Raw genomic sequence first — 20,794 nt, 5'->3', positions numbered from 1 at the left:
AAGTACTTAAGAGTTGTCAGATAACCACCTGAACTTCCCCAAAATGGGAAGGGTGATAGCTTGCTGAGGAGTCAGCATCAAGTGTTGGTTTCTCAAGTAGGAAGTTGTATAGTTGCAAGCAAAAGATGATTTGGTATCTCTCTCTCCCAAAGGGAAGCACAGATAACCCCTGCCAGTAACAGCCCTGTTCATCCCTGACTGGCTTTTACAAGGACACAGACCAAGTCTACAGTTGGCTGTCCACATCTTGCCAGGCATATTCTCTGTGTCACTGGGCAACAGTAACTGAAACTCATTCATATGAACTGGACAAGACAGAACCTTCCCAACCCCAAACTTTGACTCTGCAGCACATATTGTGGTCCCTGGCTAGGCCAAACACAGGGAATTTTGTCTATAAAATAAGCAGCAAACATATCCTTGTAGACTGCAGAAGACTGAAATTCTGAATAGAGACAGCCAAAATAAACCAGATTAACCAAAATTAACTACCTGGAACTGTTGTACTGGATGACACTTGGCATATATGATGGTACTGGAGGGAAAAAAAAAGGTCTTTCACTGCTGCTATTGTCATACCGTAAGGCCTTTAAAAAGAATCTATGCTGAAGTTCATTGGTTTTGGCAGAGGTAGAGGCATTCACCTACTCATTTCTGTTTTAACTGGCTCAGGGGAAACCTGTACTACTGCTGCTGCTACTACTACAGGGGAAATGGACACCTGCATGCCACTGTCTGTGGCCAAGGCCAGTGCGCTATTCCACAAATTGATCAGGTCAGCAACAGAGTAGCTGTCAAGGTCGATAGGCATGGTCCCCAGAGTTTTGCAATCCTACTAGCTCCCTGAGGGCAGACCGTCTTAGAACAGATATCTGTGCTGCTAGAAGGTAGCAGTCCAACAATGACAGATAAGTGGGGTCTACCCCCTGATAAATGGGGTCTGTTTCCTGGTAGGTACAAAACATTAGGTCCAATGTGGGCCTCATCTCATGTGTTGGCTCAGTTACTACCTGGGATAGCCGCATGGTATGTGTGGAGGGGATGAAGTCCTGCTCCAGCACTGAAGAGCTGGCCCTAGCATGATGTTGAAGCTACCCAAGACCATAATTTGGGTGCAGATTTCTTTATGCTCACAAGGCTTTACTAGCCTTGCTAGCCCTCCCAGATTGGCAGGGAGTCTACCAGAATTGGCAATGATCTCCCAGTGACAACTGAAAGTGATCTGGGAGATGGATATTGTGAATGGGTTGGAGAGTACAATTAATGACATTAAATCATGTTGGAAAAAAAAAAATCTCCCGGAATAGCTTGAGTCAGAGTAGGCAACCCTAGGCTTCACAGCTTTTGCTTCAACTCTGCTCCATGAAGCCTTCAAACTCAGTATTTTTTAGTTTATTTTATTAAGCAGCAGACACTTCATTTGCACTAGAAGCCATGCAGTGAGAATGAACTAGAAGGCACAGATTTAGTTTTTAACTTAATTTTTTAAACAATCTATTTATTAGTATTAGTGTCTTATTACTTAATGAACAATGGCTTCCATCATCTTCACTGAATTGCCCACATTGCTCATTAAGTTTTTGTTTCTATTGGAGTTGGTATATTTCCCATGAAATTCAATACTCCAACGATAAGAATTACTTCTAATAAAAAAATCAAAAACCCTCAGCCTCTGATAGGCTTTGTCTATTATAATTATTGAGTTTGCACTGAATTATGTTGAGAGACAGACTGACCAACTGTTCTGGGTAATACGCAAGTTCATGCATGTCAGCCACCATAAATAAGTAAATTGCAAATCATATTACTAGTGAAGCGATAAAGTTTTTGTTTATACTGGTATAAGAAAAGCATGTTTAACTATAACACAAGTCTCTACATTCTTTTTAATTCCTTTGCTTTCATACATACCTCAAATGCTTTATTTCTACATCTCTAAACCACAAATGTGACCAGGCAGACTAAAAAAAGCCCACACACTTCTAGATACTATCAAAACTGAATGATAACAGCCAACATAAAAACCTATTGCTACTGATCCTGGACATGAATGACTTGCAATTCAGGCATGCTATGACTTCTGCAAAAATCAAAGGAGCATTCCTAAGTCACATACATAATGCTGTCCTCATAATAAAGGTTTGGGACCAAATTCTGTTCTCAATTCCAGAAGTATAAGAGCCCATCTCTGCTGATATCTACTGACTAAACAATTCTTTCTAATCCTATTTTGAAAAGCACATTGAAGCCAAATGAGAATGTTTCATCCATCATTTAATTAAAAGTTCACGCCAGAACACCACACAGTGTAAGTTTCTTTAAAATGACCACATACAGTGATGAGACAAGACAGTACTAATAGTAAAGTGTAAAGTGCCTCCAATTAAATAAGATTATTTGCACTGATTACAAGAAACATAGCACCTTAATTTATTTAACTAAGTTCCATACATAATTTAAACTCTGTTAGGTACCAAACATTTGCATATAAATCGCAATAAAAACAGACATTCCAAAAACTGTACTAATTAAAATATTAAAAAAGTAGCAAAATTATCTGGACCAGTACAGCTCATTTAATTTCCTCATAGTCATTGTTTCAGCATACTGTTGTGCAAAGTCCTTTGTAATCTAGCTATGTTGGCATCCAGGGCTGCTAACCCATTTTTAAAGTCCTCTTCATCTCGTGAAGTAAATGTTGAGAAGGAAGACACACTCCATTCAGACTTCCCCGCCATACAATCAAAAACAGAAAAACTAGAGTCGGCAGATATTTCACTGCCTGTTTTCTGAAAATTTTCTTTGTTGTGTGGCATAGGAGCGTACGGGTGTTTGTCAGACTGAGGTCTGTCTGGCTCATCTGTAAACCCTTTGGCAGCTCCAACCATTATTTCTTTTGGCCATATTTGGAGCCGATCTCCTTCCAGCCTGGTTGAATTCCTCGTGGCCTCAGATGCATTTTCTGCAGTCTTTTTCAAATCGTAACCACCGGTGAACTTATCAAAAATCTTTGCATCATCCAAACTCCCAAAGTCGTTCTGCTTCTTAAAGTCAGAGAGCCCACAGCTGTAGTCCAACTTCTTGGAAGCTGCATTCACTTGGTGCTGGGTACAAATTCTTTTTTCAGTTACTAATGGCTGTTTTTTAGAGGCACTGCTGGTCAAAGGAATATAAATAGTTTCATCCACTTTGTGCTCTTCCTCTATTAAAGTCCCAGAATCACTAATAGTTTCACCATCTTCTTTTGATAGGGGAGGTAGAATCCTTGGGGCTGGTATTTCCTCTCCAAAGACTGTAGTTTTTTTAGGGGACCCATCAGGAGAAAGCTTTTCATGGGCTAGCCGTAGCATTTCCAATTCTCCAATTTTATGTGAAAACTGAGGTTCCTCATTTGTCCAAACACAATCAGTTTCTAACTTTTTAAGGTAACTCATTATCGAAGTACTCACAGGGAAGGGGTTGGTTTGCATCTGTTTCTCATAGTCTTCCAGAAGAGACTTTGTAAGACCTTTACCTGGTCGGTGTCTCACATTGTCTACAGTGAGGTCAGAGAGAAGCTTGGCCATGCTGCCCTGCAAAGTTCTGTGGAGAGCAATTTATTAAATTAGTCATTTGTACTTAATGGATCTTTTCACAGACATTTTATACTAAAATGTTTAAAATTTTAACAGATCGCACTGACCAGTTACTACTAATTTGCATTTTCTCTACAACAGCACAAGACTGATACAAGCATTAACTTATTCAAACTCCACTAAACTCCAGTCTTCGGTTCAGTGAAACCTGTCTACCAAGTGAGTAATGAGAAGAACAAAGAGTGTAGGTCTTGAGATTAATTTCCTGCTTGCCGGGGTGAATGGATCAGAAATAAATAGCTTTCTGGCAAGAGAATGTCACCTTTCTGTAAAGCGTAAGATACAGCATCTCATTAATGTTCAATGTTTTTGTTAAGGTGTGGGATCTGCTTTTGAGCTTGGAAAAAGTGGAAAGAAGTCCTTCTTAAGCTTTGTCTAGAAAATAAAATATTTAAATATAGACATACACAAGTTAGTCACTGTTACTCCTCATTTTCTGCCTTCTGTGCCAACAGACAGGAAGATTTGCAATATGCTCACACGTAATAAGATATTACGATATCACCACCTGGCGGCCAATAGTAAAGAGTCACAGAAAAGCATGTTCTCTAGAAGTTCAATAATAAAAGTCTATGATTTAGACTAGCGGTTCCCAACACAGTGCTCACGGGCGCGCCCCCCCAGATTTAGGTGCCTGCACGCATTTTCACAATCAGTAAAAATCATTATTCCAACAAAAAATGCTGTCATTGCCGACTGCTCAGAACAGCAACACTTCAAATTTTTTTCACAGGCTGTGCACAACACAGCTGCCAAACTGGGACTGTCAGTCTGACTGACGCAGCGATGGAGTGGTGCTTACTACTCCCTCTCCAAACAAAACCATGAATTTACCTTGAGTCGGCCATGAGAGACAGACTGGCTGAATTCATATTGGTGCCCACTTTTAAATTCCAATGCGCCCTTGGGCACAAATGTTGGGAACCCCTGATTTAGACACAGTGACTGCTTCTTTTTCAGGTCTGGGGAAGGCTGTATGAAGCCAAAAAACCTGTCCCTTATCTCTCCTGACTATGCATGTGGGTCCAATAAAAAGATATTACTTCACCTCACAAATCTTACTTCTTACAAGTCTGACACAATTATCAGTAAAGGTTGACATATGCTATATTGGGCAAATACTCTGAATTTTGGACAACCAGAATCAACACGCCAGTGCACGTAAGTAAACAGCATTGTCCAAAAAGTCATTGATTATATTTTAGTCATTCCCCCAACTGATGGGATAGGGTAAGCACTCATTCTACTTCACTTCCTGAAGGGAGGAAGTCTCTGCCAGGTTCTTTTTAAGGACATTTTTTTCCTACTTTCTCCCTTTTCACAAGAGAAAGGAGACTTTTCTTGTTGAACAGGCTGCAGAACTAGTTCCTAAACCTTGCATATTTCAAGGAATTAACTCCAGCTGGTCAGGACCATGGCCTCCCCTAGTTCTGTGTCTTTGGGGCCCGCCATGCATATAGCAGGTGCCCTATTAACCTAGATCTGCCATGGTAGCTAGAAGCCAATCCTGGCTAGTGCTGGTTAGACAGCTTTTCTTGCTGTTGTTAGTATCTTGTTGTACTCTATCTTATTGTCTCAGAAACCATGCCAACAGCCCTTTTAAAGGGCCCCTGTTAGAAGCCTGGAAAATGAAAGCTGACAAAATCATAGGAAACATCAGAAAGAACTTCTTCACAGTTAGGGTGGCCAAAATCTGGTAAACTTTTCTGCTCTTTTACTACTGTTACTTCATTTAGCTGCATATCTTTGGATTGAAAAAAGGCTACACACTTAGCGCACTGGAGTGTGCACTTACTGTAAAACAATCTCTGCTCAGTAAGGACACAGCACTGAGCACAGCACTGTCAGTTGTGTGGTATGAGCAACCCCAAACCCGAGTAGCTCCCTTCATTTTGATGGTGTCTTACAGTAACTGCTTTTAGTAACCTTGAAAATGAAGAGAGTTGCTAATACCATGGCACTGACAGCACACAATGTAGCAAATCCCCAAATGACTAGTCTTCAAGGCTTTCAGCAGCTTCAGTAGTAATAGCTGCAAGAAACCTTGAAAATTAGGAGACAGGAGTTAGTCGGTTTCATGTCACTTAGTTTCGTTTCGTCAGGGATGATCCTGCCTTGAGCTGGACTCATGAGGTCCCTTCTAGCTCTACTTTCATAGATTCATAGATGCTAGGGTCAGAAAGGACCTCGAAGGATCATCAAGTCCACCCCCCTACCAGTGGCAGGAGAAAGTGCTGGGGTCATGTGACCCCAGCCAGGTGCTTGCCCAGTCTCCTCTTGAAGTCCTCCAGGGTAGGGGAGAGCACCACCTCCCTTGGAGCCCATTCCAGATTCTGGCCACCCTAACTGTGAAGAAGTTCTTTCTGATGTTTCCTATGATTTTGTCAGCTTTCATTTTCCAGGCTTCTAACAGGGGCCCTTTAAAAGGCACTTCCTCTCTATGGTTTCTGAGACAATAAGATGGAGTACAACAAGATACTAAGTTGATAGGTCTGTTATGATACAGTTAGCCAGAGTACAATTAAGTTACAAAGTAGACTGGGGGGGCTCAAAACTGCTATGCACTTAAGTAGTTTGTGCATTTAACAGCTACTCAAATAACCTGAGTGTGTTGCAACATAAGCAGTAGGCAACAATCTGGGACTACCATTTTATTCTGCAGTTAAGTGAATTATACGCACACCCCACATCAGTATACAAGTGGAGCACACCATAAACCTTGCCAGTTTTATTGGTATCTTCATGCAGGTACAGCCCCTCCTGTGCAACTCATCCTGTTCACTGGTTGCGTACTTTGAGCCCTATACATTCCTGACTCAGAGACCTGCCTTTTTTATTGGGCAGACAGTATCAGGGGGCCCCCTTGACAGTGATTTCCAACTACTATCCCAACACACAAAAACACATTTACAAAATAACTTAAAAACCTATTAATAGGATCCGAGTACAAAGTAGGGAAGCCTGTAGGATTACTTTTCAATAACCTTAAGTAAGGAAGAAATGGCAAAGGGACAAACTGTGGCCAAAATTACCTGGTCAGTTCACGCAGTCTGTTCACTTCTGCATCCCGCTGACGTAACGTTATACCCAAGATCTGATTTTCTCTCTCTGAGGCTTCCAATTTAAACTGGAAGTTCTTCACATTTCCCAATGCCTCATCCACTTCTAAAATTGAAAGTAGAATTTTGTTTAATCATTGGGGGGGGGTTCCATTTAAAAGCACTGTGTTACAACTGAGTTCCAAACATACCAATTTTGAGCTTTGTAGCTTGAATATCAAACTGCTGTTTATTTTCAAGCAAGTCTTTATCTTTCTCTTGAATAATTTTTGCAAACTGCTTGTTTTCTTCTTTCTGGCTTTCTATTATTTTAAGGAGTTCTTCATTTTTATTCTGAAGTGATTCGAGGCCTTTCAGAGATTCCTTCAGTTGACTCTGGAGTGTTGTATTCAGGGATTGTAGGGAAACTACTACAGGAAATAAAAAGACGCAGCCATTTTTTTAAAAGTTTCATTTCAATGCCCCAAAGTGACATGATTTGTAACTATTAAAATTTAAGAGAGGATCCAGATTTTTAAGAAATTATAAAGAATAAATGATTACAGCAATTCTATTACAAAGCAACAATCTCATGTAAAATGTAAGCATAAATCAAATTTTAGCGACGCAATTCTTGTTCTCTACCATCTGATGCTTGACAATTTTTTATTTTTCCATTAGCCCCAAATCTTTAAAGAATATAATCCTGTTGAGATAGCAGCCATTAAAGACACTGTTGTTGATTTCCACTAAAAATCTTTTCTTATGATGCAGGATATGTATTTACAATAATGTATTTAAAGGACAAATTTACTCCCTTTTAAAGCATACTGCTACAACAGGCTTGTCCAACATGTGGCCCGCCAAGCAATTTTCTCTGGCCTGAGGTCCCTTGCTCAGGACAGGTGAGGAGTCCTGGTGCCTGCCCCACGCCCCATGGTGGTGGTGGCGGGGCAGCGGCGAGGCGAGGCGAGGCTGGCAGAGCCCTTTTCCTGGCCGGTGCTGACCTGGCTGGGTTCGTCCCATCCGGAGCAGCATGTGGCTGAAGCAGCTTCCCACAAGCTGCTGGGGATGGGAGGAGCCCAGTCGGGTCTGCACCAGCCACCAGAAGCGGCAGTGAAGCTGTGTGCCGCTCAGGATGGGATGAGCCTGGCCGGAGCGGCAGGGGCTCAGCTGCATTTTCCCCCTTCTAGTACTGGTCAGTCCTGAGCGGGACACAGCTCCACCATCGCTTCTGCTGGCCGGTGCTGACCTGGCTGGCCTCCTCCTGTCCCCAGCAGCACGTGGGAGGCCTGCTTCAGCTGCATGCTGCTTTTCCTGGCCGGTGCCGACCCAGCTAGGCCCATCCCATCCAGGGCAGCATGTGGCTGAAGCTGGCTTCCCACATGCTGCTGGGGATGACCGGCTGGGTTGGCACTGGCCAGCAGAAGCAGCGGTGGAGCCTCCTGCCTTTTGGGACCAGCTGGCGCAGGTAGGGGGAAAATGCAGCAGCACGTGGGGAAGCTACCGCTTGACAGGGGATGGGATGGGCTGGCAGGGCTGCACCAGGGAGTGAAAGCTGTGGCTGAGCCCCCGCAGCTGTGTTGTATGCTCGTTTAAGACTGAACAATATGCTCAAGAATAGAGCATGAATGATCTGGGCTCCGAAGTAAATTTGGAACAGGTAAAAATCTTTGTAAAAATATTGTCCAGTGTTTGGATTGTGTTTGCTTCTGTTTCTCTTTGTGTGGGACTGGGGGTTCAACTTGTTAAAGATGTGTTACTAACAAGTTATTAATTCAATAAAAGTAGATCTTCTTGAAGATTATTCTCAAAAATACCCATATTTTGTTGCTTTGATTAGTTTCCACTCCGGCTGATATCTTTCCCACATTTGATCTGTCAACTTGCATTATGCTTCTTTCATTCATTGAGAAGCGAGTAGAAGCAAAAGTGTTTCTTTTAGTCAAATGTTTGGTATTATTTCATTGTTGCTTTATATTGTTTTTATTTTGGATTTTAAACTACATTTCCAGACCCATTTCATTGTCACTTCCTGCAGCTTCATTGGTGTCAAAGGTTACGTGACATCACTTCCTGATGTGATACCACTTCCTGTGAGGTCTTTGAATATGGTTTGCCAGCCCACTAGGTGACAAAAAGTTCATGATCTGGCCCCACATTCAAAAAGGTTGGACACCCCTGTGCTACAGGGTGCAATGAAAACAGGAGAAGCCCTACAAAAGACTAGGGACAATATCCCTGTACATGGCTTGATACAGCCTAAACTTGTAAGTCTGTACGAACATGCTTCCCCCTGTCACAAAGAAAGAATGTATAGTGATGTTTCATATTCTCAAAGTACTGTTGAATCAATTATTTACTTCTGTACCGGTGCTTTGCTTTTAAGTACAGTACTAAACTTCAAATTTTACAAGTAACATTATTTCTCTTCTCAAGATACTGGAATATTCTGACTGCTGTTCAAGTAACATTACCCACCATTATACTAACTGGGAAGAGATTAACTGTTTTAAAGTCACATACTGTCAATTTAGGGTTTGTTTGGTTTTTTTGCCCAGCTCCCCAAAAAGATAAGAGGAAGACTGCATTTCTCCTTTAAGGTCAGCTGTAAGCTCAGATGCCTGGTGCATAAAGTAGTTCAAAACTCCTAGTAAGATACCTTTGCTTACAGAAATATAATAGGCACTTGCATTCTATGCACGCCAGTGGTCTGGTAAATCATCTATCTATCATCCCCAACAGGACCCTAATGTCTGTGACAGACCCCCCAATAACTTCAGCAGAGCTCTAAATAGGCATAACAACCCATTTATGTGGGTCTGAGTGCAAGATTCAGACCATAGCCTCTTTCCTGAGTGCCACTATCAGCCAAAGGTGAAAAGAAAAAGAAAGATTAGCTCTTTACAGATACCATTTTCAACATATTTTAAACAAAATCTTTATATGTATTCCCCGAACATTATCCAAGGCCCACTAGTACTTGCATTCAAAGTGGCAATCCTGGCTGGATTCCTTCTCAGCTCGCTCTCGTTCCCTGAGCTGCTGGTTCAGTATTCTTACTCTCCTAAATGCAAATTGTGGAGAAAGTCCAAGTACAGAACAAGTTCAAAAGAAACTGTATTTCAGAATGGGTTTGTATGCAACAAATTTGCTAACTTAATTAAAAAAGGAAACCAACAATACATTATTAGACTTAGACAGGAAAAACGTTTTAATGAATCAAGTTCTCAAACAAGGCACGTGTACCTTTCTTTACACCAAATGAGCCATTTTCAAACCTGGCAACCTCACTCCAGTTTGACAGGGGAGAAGAGGTTCATTTGTATTTCTTCTGAAGTAAGTTATTTTCAGCATTCAAGAGTAAGTTGTCTAAGACCTTATCACACCTTTACATACTAGTATAACTATTTAGCACTATATTTTGAAGGTGGATTGCTTCTTGGAATAAAGCTTATTCAACAAAGAGAATCCTTAAAAATTATGCTCCTCCTTTTGTTTTCCCCCAAAAGATAACATAACAGGATTCTAAGTTCTCAAATATAGGTAAAAAAAATGAGCATTAAAACTTGCAGGCTACTACTAACTAGATGCAGAAACTAGCTGTTTGCATGCCTGCTTCTTTCAAACTGATTTTCAACTACAACTGGGTTCCCCATTTCTGAAATTCCACCCCTTATACTCAAGCTCAAACACACAAAAAAAAAATTCACAGCTTACACCAAGCATCCTCCAGAACATCTAGCCTATCTCTATTAAAATTAACTTGCGATGAGAGCCTCTGCTCATGTCTGAATGATGTGAAGTTAAACTTTATGATGTTTTATACAGGCAGTACATACCTAGCTGTAAAATGAATACATGAAATCGGAGACCCAAGTGGGTTAAGCACCATATTTTCTTGTATAGAACATACTTTTCCCCAAAAAAATCAGCTGCTAGGAATTTTTGTGGGGCAGAGGGCACACTGTAAGTGAGGAAATATGGTAATAGTAGTTTCTGCCCTATGAGCACAAGGGGGCTCCCTACCTGCTGTTACTCAGTTACAACTACTTAGTATTACTTTCAAGGAAAGATCTTTTTACTTAATTCTGCCTTTCAAATACAAAGTGCTTATCTTTTTGGGTGCGTGCTGTATGTGAGAAAATACAGTAATTGCTCTCTGGCTTTACCTCAAGTCCAAGGCTGAGATCTGAGTCATGGTTCTTGTCCTGTTCTGTGCTTTCAACTAAAAGATACACACATGCATGTGGCACCATGAAGCACTATGCAGAAATTACCAGAGGTAGCTCAGGTATCAGAAATAATTTAGTTCTATTAGCATGGCAGTTCTGCGCAGCAGGGCTACTCAGCCCAGCTGAGCTGCACTAATGCTGCTACACTGTTTCCTAAATTAACTCATTCAGAGATGGCTCGGGCATCTTTGCTTAGCATTACACAGATATGCCGTGTAGACATATTTTAGCAGACTACAATTTCATTTGGAAAAAAAACAGAGGAATAAAAGCATCACTATTCATGTGTAGTAGGATTCTTATTCAAATTGCATGAAATGAAATAGTGATATATGAGACACCACATAAAGAGTAATAAAATTTGTGCTCAGTTAAATGTAAATAAGTGATTAAAAAAAAATATATAATACAGCAACCTATACATGTATAAACAAAAGCCCTTCATATGAATGCCAGGTGGACAAGAATGACATGAGCCTGGAATTCCACAGAACTATTCTACAATGTACAGTTAAGAACTGTGAAGTTAATTAGCAACATCACACACGGTTTTGAACTTGGCTACTAACCTCCGCAACTGGGCATTTTCACTTCTGAGAGGCTGTATAGCAAGTGCTATTTCAGCTTGTACATTTGTACTTCCAACTACTGCTGGCAGCAATGACACGCAGCCATCAATTTCACTTATCAGCCTCAACATTTCTGAATCATCTTTAAGAAAAAAGTAACATGAATAGCAATATGCACTACGCATTTACACACATTTATTTCTGCAGTGTCTGAATGCAAACTCTACTGCCCTCCAACATTAGCATATCATTAAATTGCCCAGCACCATTTGCACTTCAAGAACTATATATGCTCCAGATCCCTCAAATTACAGCATTAACCTTCTTTTTGAGCCCTCCATGGGACTTCCTCCACATTCTGATCACACTATTCTCTGCTCCCTTCTCAAGGAAAATGCTTTAATGTCTATAGATTAAAAATACTCTAGTTTTTCCATTGTTGTCCAAGATGTTAAACTCACATTTAACTTCTTCACACCAAAGCCTATAGCTCCTTTACAGACAGTGCTTATAAAAAAATCATTCTGAATTGTAATTTTGTAACAACTGAAATTCAGTAGTCAATCCTGCATTAGTATTGGTATATTATGGATTTCTAACAGTTCACCCCCACCCACATACCATAGCACACAGGGTTATAAATATGTACTGATGAAACAATCTTTACCTTGATCTGCCACCAGTGCCTTGAGCTCTCCCAAAAGATACTTTACTGTTTTAACTTTCTGGGCTGTTTTTTCTGGGCTTGCTTTTTTAGGTTTGAAAACTTTCTTCTTAAAACTTGTCTGACAGCTGGTATCTCTTACTGGTGCTATATCCAGTATGTTCAAGTCCTCTTCTTCACTGGTGGTGCCCTCACTGTATTCTGCAGCAGTTTCCTCTTCTCTGGGATCCAAGTTTTGGGATGGTGCTGGACCAAGATTCTGGTGGTTCTCATCACCCTTGTTATTTTCTGCCTCATGTGGCTGTAACAGAGTCAGGTGAGCTTGTATGCATCTTATCAAGTCTGCCTCCTTTGCTCGTTGTTCCTGGTTTCCTTGGCTTGGCAACATCTCGTTACCAGATGAGGGAAGGAACAGAGGTGCTGGGGGATTACTTGACATGGCTGGAGGTACACAAGGCATCATCCCAGGACCAGTGGTGACAGACTGCACCTGGGCTGTAGGAGCAGCTGCAGAAACTCCTGGGAAAAACACAGTTCCTCCTATCTGTGATACACACTGGTTGCAACCATCAGGAGGAAGACCCTAAGCAAAAATATATACTAATTAAACAAACAAAAAAAAATGTAGCGGCCTGCTTTCTTTTAATGCTTAAAAGCTAATGTGATCTTGTTCACTTTTGGGCTATTTTTATATTGCAAGTAATAAGTGGCAAATCTATTCAGCCTGCACAGTCTAACCTTCCACTGTGCTCAGGAGTAATTAAAAGGCAAACCGAGTTAAGGTCACTAAAGACTTGTTGACTTGCAGTGCAAGTTCTCAAGAATGTACCCACCTCTCCCCACAGCTCAGAAGTGTGTTAAGGCAGCAAATATTCTTTGAAAGCAAGTAGGGCTCACTTTTAAAAATCACAACAAAAGAGGAGCTGGTATGAGAGTTACCCATGTTATTACACAATAACCTGGAAGTTAAAGCCTCTTCACCCAGGCAGAGGGAGGCCTGAATGAGTTATAGGCTCTCTCAAACCAGGGCTTGAATTCCCTTAATTTCCCATCTCTCAGGACAGTATCCTAACCACAACATTACAGGCTAGACAGTGTGAGCGCATGCCCAAAACCTTTTGCTGAGCTTCAGCCACTGTGGCCAAAACATAAGATTCATGAGGTCAAGAGGGAACCTGACTTCATAAGCCTGTGGTCAGGATGCTCAGCTGAGAAGGGGGAAAACTTTTTATCCAGTTCCTTCTCCTTGAAGTGGTTGTGGATTGTATATTAAATTCTCAGTGGATGCATGTGTGCGTGCACACACATATACCCACTTCTGCAGGTACCTGAGGAACTTTCAGGTCAAAAAGGATGGTGTATAAGGCAGTCCTTGACTTGCCACATTTCACACTTACAATGTTGATAAGCGGATACCCTGTTTCAACTTTCTGAACTTTACAATGCTTGATTCGATGCCACACCATGCCAGCGAACAAGTTCACTGCATCACCCACCTCCCTGGAGAACACCTGTCCAAACTTCCTTGGACACTTTCTTTAAGAAAGCAGACAAGACTCCAGAAAACTTGCAGCCTGAGAAGACTCCAGCCAAGAGCCCTTCAAAAAGTCCGGCAAAGTCACCTGAAAGAAGTCCTTCCAATCCATATGATTGCTATTTGCAATATAAATACATCAACGTAGCTATATTACTCATTTATAATTGAGTACAAAATTCTGGGTTATTTTTGGTGAAAATAGGGTATTGGGCCTGGGTTCAGAAACGAATCCGCCATTTATAACATTGTTTCCTATGGGAAAAATTGGTTCCAAGTTGCAATGTTTCGACTTAAGACGTGGGTTTCAGGAACCAATTGTGTCGTAAGTCTGAGGACTGCCTGTATAGCGAATTTAGACACCTGCAGAGTTAGACAACTACTGCCGAAGGATTTTTTGGATTGCAATTTTGGACTTAAGGACTTAAGTCAATTTTTGGATCTAGTCATTCATTATAGAATTCACTATACAAACATACAAGTCTCAGCCAGCAGAAGTGAGCTATGCCCTTTACATTTTTTCTTGGTATCTAAAGGAGACGTACTACATTAAGTAGCAATGCTTGCAACCATGTTCTTTGCACAACACCTTTATATCATTGTTTTCTCCCCTTTCTTTCTCTCTCTCCTGCAAGAGGTTCATCTCCTATTTTCCTCTCAATCCTTTTAGCATAACCTTCAAAGGAAATCACCCCCTACAGACTTTATCAATTTTCTTAATTGAAATAATACATTTAGCTGCAAAACAATTTTTGAGTCTATGCAGGACTTTAGGCGATTTTTAGCTTACCAGTGAACCTGATCATCTAATTTAATTTTTTTTTTTTTATTAGTAACACCACTAGAGCTATACTTTCACTCCAGTGGATTTAGTGAGCCACACATTGCAGCTATTTTTTCCTTATGAAAACATTCCAGTTAACATCTAAAAAGCATATACATTTAGTACAAATAGAAAAAAAAAAATCATAGAATGAAACAGGTGACAACATGAACTTAAAATCTTTGTTTATAATTTAAAACAAATGTACTTACAGACTGAATAGTCAAAGGATTGGCTGAATGTTGTGGGGACAGAGCTGGTGTTGAGGTAGGTAAGCGATAATTAAAAGCTGTAACATTTTGATATCCTGGAACAAAAAGTATTGTTAAATGTTAGGGTAATTTTTGGTGAAAACAAATGCAAGTAAAAAACAAAGAGTTGTCTAGTTATAAGGACAAATTCATACTAACCAGGATCTGACATGGGACAAGGAGGTACTGCAGAAATTCCATTATAGCTCTGTGAAGTCTGACCCGTTATTAGAGCCATTTGAGTTTGCACATGCTCACACAGTTTTTGATGCATCACAGGAGAGGGCTGACTGAAAGGCACATGAATTGGCTGAACAGACTGATTTTGTACTCTGCTGGAAAGTTCTCCCTCTTTTTCAGCAGGTCTGGCACTTGAGGTGAGTTTCCTATTCAATCCTGGCACTATGAAATAAAAGCTGAAAGTTATTTTTCTTTTACTTCTCTACAAAACCCAATTGTTTACATGTACCCAGTACAGCTCCCCAAGTAAAAGAAATACAGTTTATGATCTCGAGTTTCAGAGATGTAAACATCTAACCAATTACAAAAAAAAAAAAGGGAAAAAATTGAATCCTACTGGACTTTTAGGCTCCTAATGAAGCAATAGACCACAGCACTTGAAGTAGTCTTACTGTAAAACCAAGGCTTTGGGTCTATGTTTTTATCAACTATCATAGGCAGAGCCATCTCTAGAGTACAGCAAATTGGGGTGAATGGCCCAGGACCCAAGCTTTGGGGGGGGCCCCGTGCAGCTGGGCAGAGTGGTTGTGGCCCCTCCCACAGGGCCCACCTGGAGCTGGTGGCTCAGCCCCGTGCTGCAGAAGAAGCACGGAGACCCCCCAACCTTTGTGCAAGTCCCATGGCCCTATCCAGTGTTAAGGGGGCCCCACACAGGCCGATCTGTCCCAGCCCCTGCACCCCCCTAGGGTCAGCTCTGATCATAGGTTTGTGATAGCTATGATCATCAAAACTGTGCTCAACTGTCTCTTTACCCCACAAACAATTAGATGGCTTCACAAGCTACAGTTCCACATTCCATTCTTTATTTTTAGAGTCCCATTAATGAAATTTAAGTTACAAAACAAACAACACATCCCCAGAAGTGACACTGGAAACAAACAAACCTGTGATACCTTGTAAATATGTTTACCTGATTACATGCTGGGTGGTTTGTTTGGTTTTTTTTGTTTTTGTTTTTTTTACAGGCTACTGTCTCAATCAGTGCACAGAATGGACAATGTTCACTGACTGAGGAGCCAGTCAGTATTTTTTTATCCGTATTACACAATGAGGATTATTTACAACACAAAAAAAAACAAAACAAAAAAAAACTAGAAAAAAATCAAACTAGAATAAAAGCCGTTATTTGGCATTTTCCTAACTGGAATACCTATTAACTGGAATTCAATCCGGCTGGACATAAGGCGAGGGGAAAACTCATATGCGGCAGCCACCACCGCCACCTTGCACTGCTGCCACTCCATATCCGGCCCCCCTGCCACATCCAGTCGAAAAACAGCCGGTCTCAGGTAACTGGGATTTTAGATACCTGGCACCCCCATTCCTCACTCATGCCAGATACCAGGGCTTTTACTGTATAAAGTTTAAAAATTATTCATCATCCCAAGGGGCTCACTGTGATACCCTCTAGTATCTTAGGACCATCCCAAAAAAAGCACTTATGCGTTGGAATCCAGGAACTGAAGAACAAATCATAAAACCCCCACTTAATCACTCACGTGCCTGAGGGCAGAGACAATGAATCCTGCAATGTATGTCACTGCCTATAGGAAAGGGGCATAGGCCTAATTCCTCTCCTTTCTTAATGGCTACCTTAGGTGGATCTTTGCTTATGCTGCTGCATGTCCCTTTTATGCACCAAACTCTTCCCGTGCATTGTGTTCAGAGACAAGGGGGGATGCCACCAGGAGCAAGGCACGTACAGGCTCCAAGAGTTGCTGAACACTGTAGCACCAGAATCCTTTTGTGAATCTAGCTCTCAATTCTCATTCAAAAGAACAATCATTCATAAAATTATCGTCTGGTGCATACGGTGAAGGATACTATTTCAATTCATTGATTTAAATACAATCTACAAAAATTAGTGGAACTTAGTTGTTTATATTACTAAACTAGCATTTAAAAACAAGATAGGAAGTTGCAGATTATTATAACAAAGTTAATTAACTCTGTGGATAAGTTAGCGATCAACAACCATTTAAAGAAGGAAATCAAACTTTTAGGTGAAGGGCAAAGGAAGAAAAATGGCTTACCAACTTCTTTATGCACAGGGGCTGCAAAAAGATTCTTCTTTAGTCCTTTCCTTTTTGAAGTATTTCCTCTGGTAACTAATGGTCTAGAAGTAGCCTTAACAGAAGTTGCTCTCCCTGGTTTCTGACATACAGTTTCTTTTCCTAAAATTTAGTTGAAACAAAGGCCATTCAACAAAACCAATTAAAACAACGTTACAGAAATTAAGATTTAACTTAATTTATAAAAGGTACCTGTCGCCTCATTTTGCAAGATGCCCTGCAGTAAAGCTGCACAACGATCAAGCCCATTATTTATAGTTGCAACCTACAAAACAAGAGTTACAGTCAAAATATAGGTACTCATTTTTGTCCAACATGCAGGTACAGTACAATGAAACAAAGTTCTATTTTGAGGGCATTGTTCCCCAGGTTAGTCACAGTTAAGATTAATTTACATGTCATCAGTGAAAATATATTACATTTGTTATTGCTTTGCTATAATTGTGTTGCTGCATGAACCTTCATTTAGTGGATTACATGTTTCAAATAATGTCTGTTATGTTCTTACTCGCATTAAAAAGTCCTCAAATACCTGATCCTCCGAGTCAGTCGAGTAGAGAGAATATCCAGAGTCCACATCAGAATGGCATGCTTTTCTTAACCCAATCCTGAAAGAGAGATTCACTTTTTATATCCTCTTAACATATAGAGAGAAAGTATGAATCCCTCCACAGCTCAGTATTTAATATCTTACCTGAAACGCCACACAACCACATTTGCAATGAGCTACACTTTAAGATAAGGGACAAATTCTGCATTGAGATAAGATAATTCAACTCTTGCATATATCAACAGCAAGTCAGAGCAGGATTTGACCTTGATCAAGCAAGTTTACGTGAGATTAGTAATTATGTTCACTAACTTGGTGAATTTAATATGCAAGTGTACCACGGAATTGATGGTGTTGGTTATTAAAGGGGATAATTCTGTATTCCTTCTACAAGCATAAATTCTATTAGATTCAACTGAAGTCTTGTCTGTCTGACAGCTCACAGGGTAAGGAACTTATACTACCTTTCAGCAGAAACTTATTACAGACACATAAAGAATGGTTAACAAACTACTAGGTTGTGATGTATGTGGGTGTTTTAAATGCAGACAGGTGCACTATTAGAAAATGAGAAGTTCTTACTGTTTTCTTCCATTTGTCAGTTTGGCTGTTCCTGTTAGCCTTCCTGACGAAAGAACCTGTAGATTACATAAAAAGTATATTTATAACAAGTTCTTTGATTAATTTTAAAGGAACAGTATCATAGAGGTGTATCAATGAATTAAGCCTGAGATAACATGCTGAAATTAGAGAAAGTGATGCAGCAAGCAACACTATGGGCTCAATTCTCCCATTTATGGATGTGCGGGACCTTCAGCAGCACTCTTTGCAGCTGCAGCACATCCAAAGAGCTTGGTAAGGCTCACGTGTGGCCACATATCAGTGCATTTATGGCCTGATTTTAAGCCATTTGAATCACAAAAAAATCACCAAGAAGTAGGGCTTGAAGGGACCTCCAGAGGTCATCTAGTCCAGAGGTTCCCAACCCTTGGGCCGTGGCCCGGTATCATGCTGTGAGGGGTTGGCTGCTGGTCCACAGGAGGGTTGGCTGCTGGACTGGACGTCTGGAAGTGATTGGCATACTGCGGACTGGCAGCCAACTCAGGATAAAAGAGGGTTGGCTGCTGGTTATACTCAGTATAGAAAAGGGTTGGCCACCAGTCTGTGGTATGTCAGTCACTTCTGGTTTGCAGTCATGTCCGGTCTGCGGTCCAAAAAGGTTGGGAACCACTGATCTAGTCCAACTCCCTGCCAGGGGCAGGATCATCCGTATCCTGAACCATCCTGTACAATTTATCATCTAAACTATTTGTAGTTTACACCCAGACCTGTCACATCTCGTCCAAGCCCCGCCGAGGCAGGATCATCCCTATACAAACCCAGTGCCCAAATTCTTTGCAGAACGACCATCACCCCGGACACAAGACCTCACGCCTGAGCCTGCCCCCGCAGCAAAGTCCTGACTCTACGACATGTCAACATAAGCAAAAGGGGTCCCAAGCACAGGCCCGGCCCAGCCCTGCCCTCGCAGCATTAGTCACATGCGACGTCAGAGCCCAGGTGAGCGCACGGCTGACGTGTGCTCACATCTGACGTCACAACCGAGATCACAGCTGACACCACAACCTAGGTGAGCGCGCAGCTGACGTCACAGCCAAGATAAGCGCACCTCGCGCCCGCGGCAGACCAACCCCCGACAACCCCGGGGCTGCCCAGGAGCCCCCAACCCGCGGTACCTTGTGGCGTGGGGCGCCCGGCCGCGCCATACCCAAGCCCGCAGCCGGAGGGGGCGGGGTTACGCCGCCATTTTGCGACCGGCCCCAACGGCCGCTTTCCGAGCGGCGGCAACCGCGGCGGGAGGGAGGAGGGGGCGGAGTTAGGAAGCTGAGGGCTTGGATTGGTGGAAGCAGAGCGGCGGGAGCCAATAGCAGGAAGAGGGCGTGGCCACACGGGCCCGCCGGGCGCTGCCTGTTCCTCCCACCTTGGCTCAGGCTGGCGGGGTTCGCGGTGCACATGCGCGGTTGGTGGGGTTAGCTCTCAGCGCTGCGGTGGGGGGTGTCCGTGCAGCGGGGTGGTGCAGGCTCCTCGCGGCCTCCTGCTCGGCCTGAGCGCGGGGGGGCACGGCCCGGAGCCCGGGCTTGTTGCCACCCAGGGCAGGCTGAGGACAGGCAGGGCCGGGAGGGGCCTCCCCTAGTGCAGTCCCGCCTGAGGCAGGCGCTCGTGGATCCTCGAGGCTGGGCCGGGGACCTCTGGCGGGAGAGAGTCCATTAGAGAACAACCAAAATGGTTCCCCACCCTCCTTGTGAGATGTCTTTTCCTCCCTTGCTGCAACTTCACACCATTGCTCCTTGTCCTGTCCTCTCCGAGAGCAGTCCAGCTCTGTCCCCTGTCAAACCCCCTGACTGCTATCGAGTCTCCCCTTAGTCTTCTCTTCTGCAGATGAAATAAACCTGGTTCCCTCAACTTCTCATAAATCATGTGCTGCAGCCCCCAAGACATCTTCACTACTGTGGGCCAGACTCTCTTCAACTTGTCTGCGCCCTGAAGTGCATGCGTGTGTCGGTTACGGATTATGGTGCATGGACTGTACGTCAGGAAGGCAAATGCGCGTGACTATTACATTTGAAAAACCCGCTGGACTACTGTATAAATTGGGTTCAACGTCTGATATTTAATGAATGGCCTATCGTTTATCTCCCGGGTGACTCTCAGCAGTTTCTTGGACATTTATCTCTTAATTCCTGGAGACTGCAGGGTAATCCCAGAGGGTAGGCCACCCTCCCGTTGGGCGCAACCTGTGTGGCTCTGCGCCAGGGGCCAGGGGCCTTGTACACAAACCACTAATATATACCAGAATTTGTTGCCTCTGAACATTTTGCTGTCATCTCAACCCGAGGGCCTAGGCTGTTCAGATAAGCTACCAGTGCTACCCCGTGGGATTGGATTTGGAGTGAAATCATAATTGAATATTTCTACAGACACAGTCAGATTGATGGACTAGATACATAGAGGGGGGAGAGGCGTGAGTACCGCTGGTGCAGAGAAAGTTGGGCTGTAGAAGCAGTGCTGACACAATGCTACTGATGCACGGGTTAGGAAAAGGCAGGAGTATAGTTACTGGAGTAATTTTCAACCTCATTGTGCATATGCTTTATGTTTTTAATTACCCAGCCATCCACTATT

General features: G+C 42.4%; 1 protein-coding gene across 2 annotated transcripts; it reads right to left on the bottom strand.

Moving 5' to 3' along the window:
* Positions 1-2,253: 2,253 nt before the first annotated feature.
* CCDC14 (coiled-coil domain containing 14) lies at positions 2,254-19,451 on the bottom strand. Of its 2 annotated transcripts, XM_019522568.1 has the most exons (13): positions 19,348-19,451; positions 18,194-18,249; positions 17,594-17,669; positions 17,254-17,326; positions 17,023-17,163; positions 14,909-15,151; positions 14,711-14,805; positions 12,145-12,724; positions 11,478-11,619; positions 9,661-9,740; positions 6,886-7,104; positions 6,668-6,800; positions 2,254-3,582 (listed from the first exon to the last, which is right to left on the bottom strand). In XM_019522568.1, exons 1-13 carry the CDS (start codon positions 19,375-19,377, stop codon positions 2,592-2,594), a joined length of 2,859 nt encoding a protein of 952 aa, XP_019378113.1. In that variant the 5' UTR covers positions 19,378-19,451; the 3' UTR covers positions 2,254-2,591. The 2 variants fall into 2 exon arrangements, with proteins under 2 accessions (XP_019378113.1, XP_019378114.1); XM_019522569.1 differs by lacking the exons at positions 17,254-17,326; positions 17,594-17,669; positions 18,194-18,249; positions 19,348-19,451 and having other exon boundaries at positions 14,909-15,165; positions 17,023-17,111.
* Positions 19,452-20,794: the final 1,343 nt, after the last annotated feature.

Source organism: Gavialis gangeticus, unplaced genomic scaffold (genome assembly GCF_001723915.1).
Source record: "Gavialis gangeticus isolate Ggan-Ray unplaced genomic scaffold, GavGan_comp1, whole genome shotgun sequence".
Lineage (NCBI taxonomy): Eukaryota > Metazoa > Chordata > Crocodylia > Gavialidae > Gavialis > Gavialis gangeticus.
Note: the sequence above shows the minus strand (reverse complement) of the source record. Positions and strands in the feature narration are given on the sequence as shown.

Excerpts from the sequence above, each read along its gene's own strand:
- CCDC14 (XM_019522568.1), bottom strand. The coding sequence starts at position 19,377 with ATGGCGCGGCCGGGCGCCCCACGCCACAAG. Across the intron at positions 18,250-19,347 it reads CGGGCGCCCCACGCCACAAG|GTTCTTTCGTCAGGAAGGCT; the intron begins GTACCGCGGGTT and ends TGTAATCTACAG. Across the intron at positions 6,801-6,885 it reads AGCTACAAAGCTCAAAATTG|AAGTGGATGAGGCATTGGGA; the intron begins GTATGTTTGGAA and ends TTTCAATTTTAG.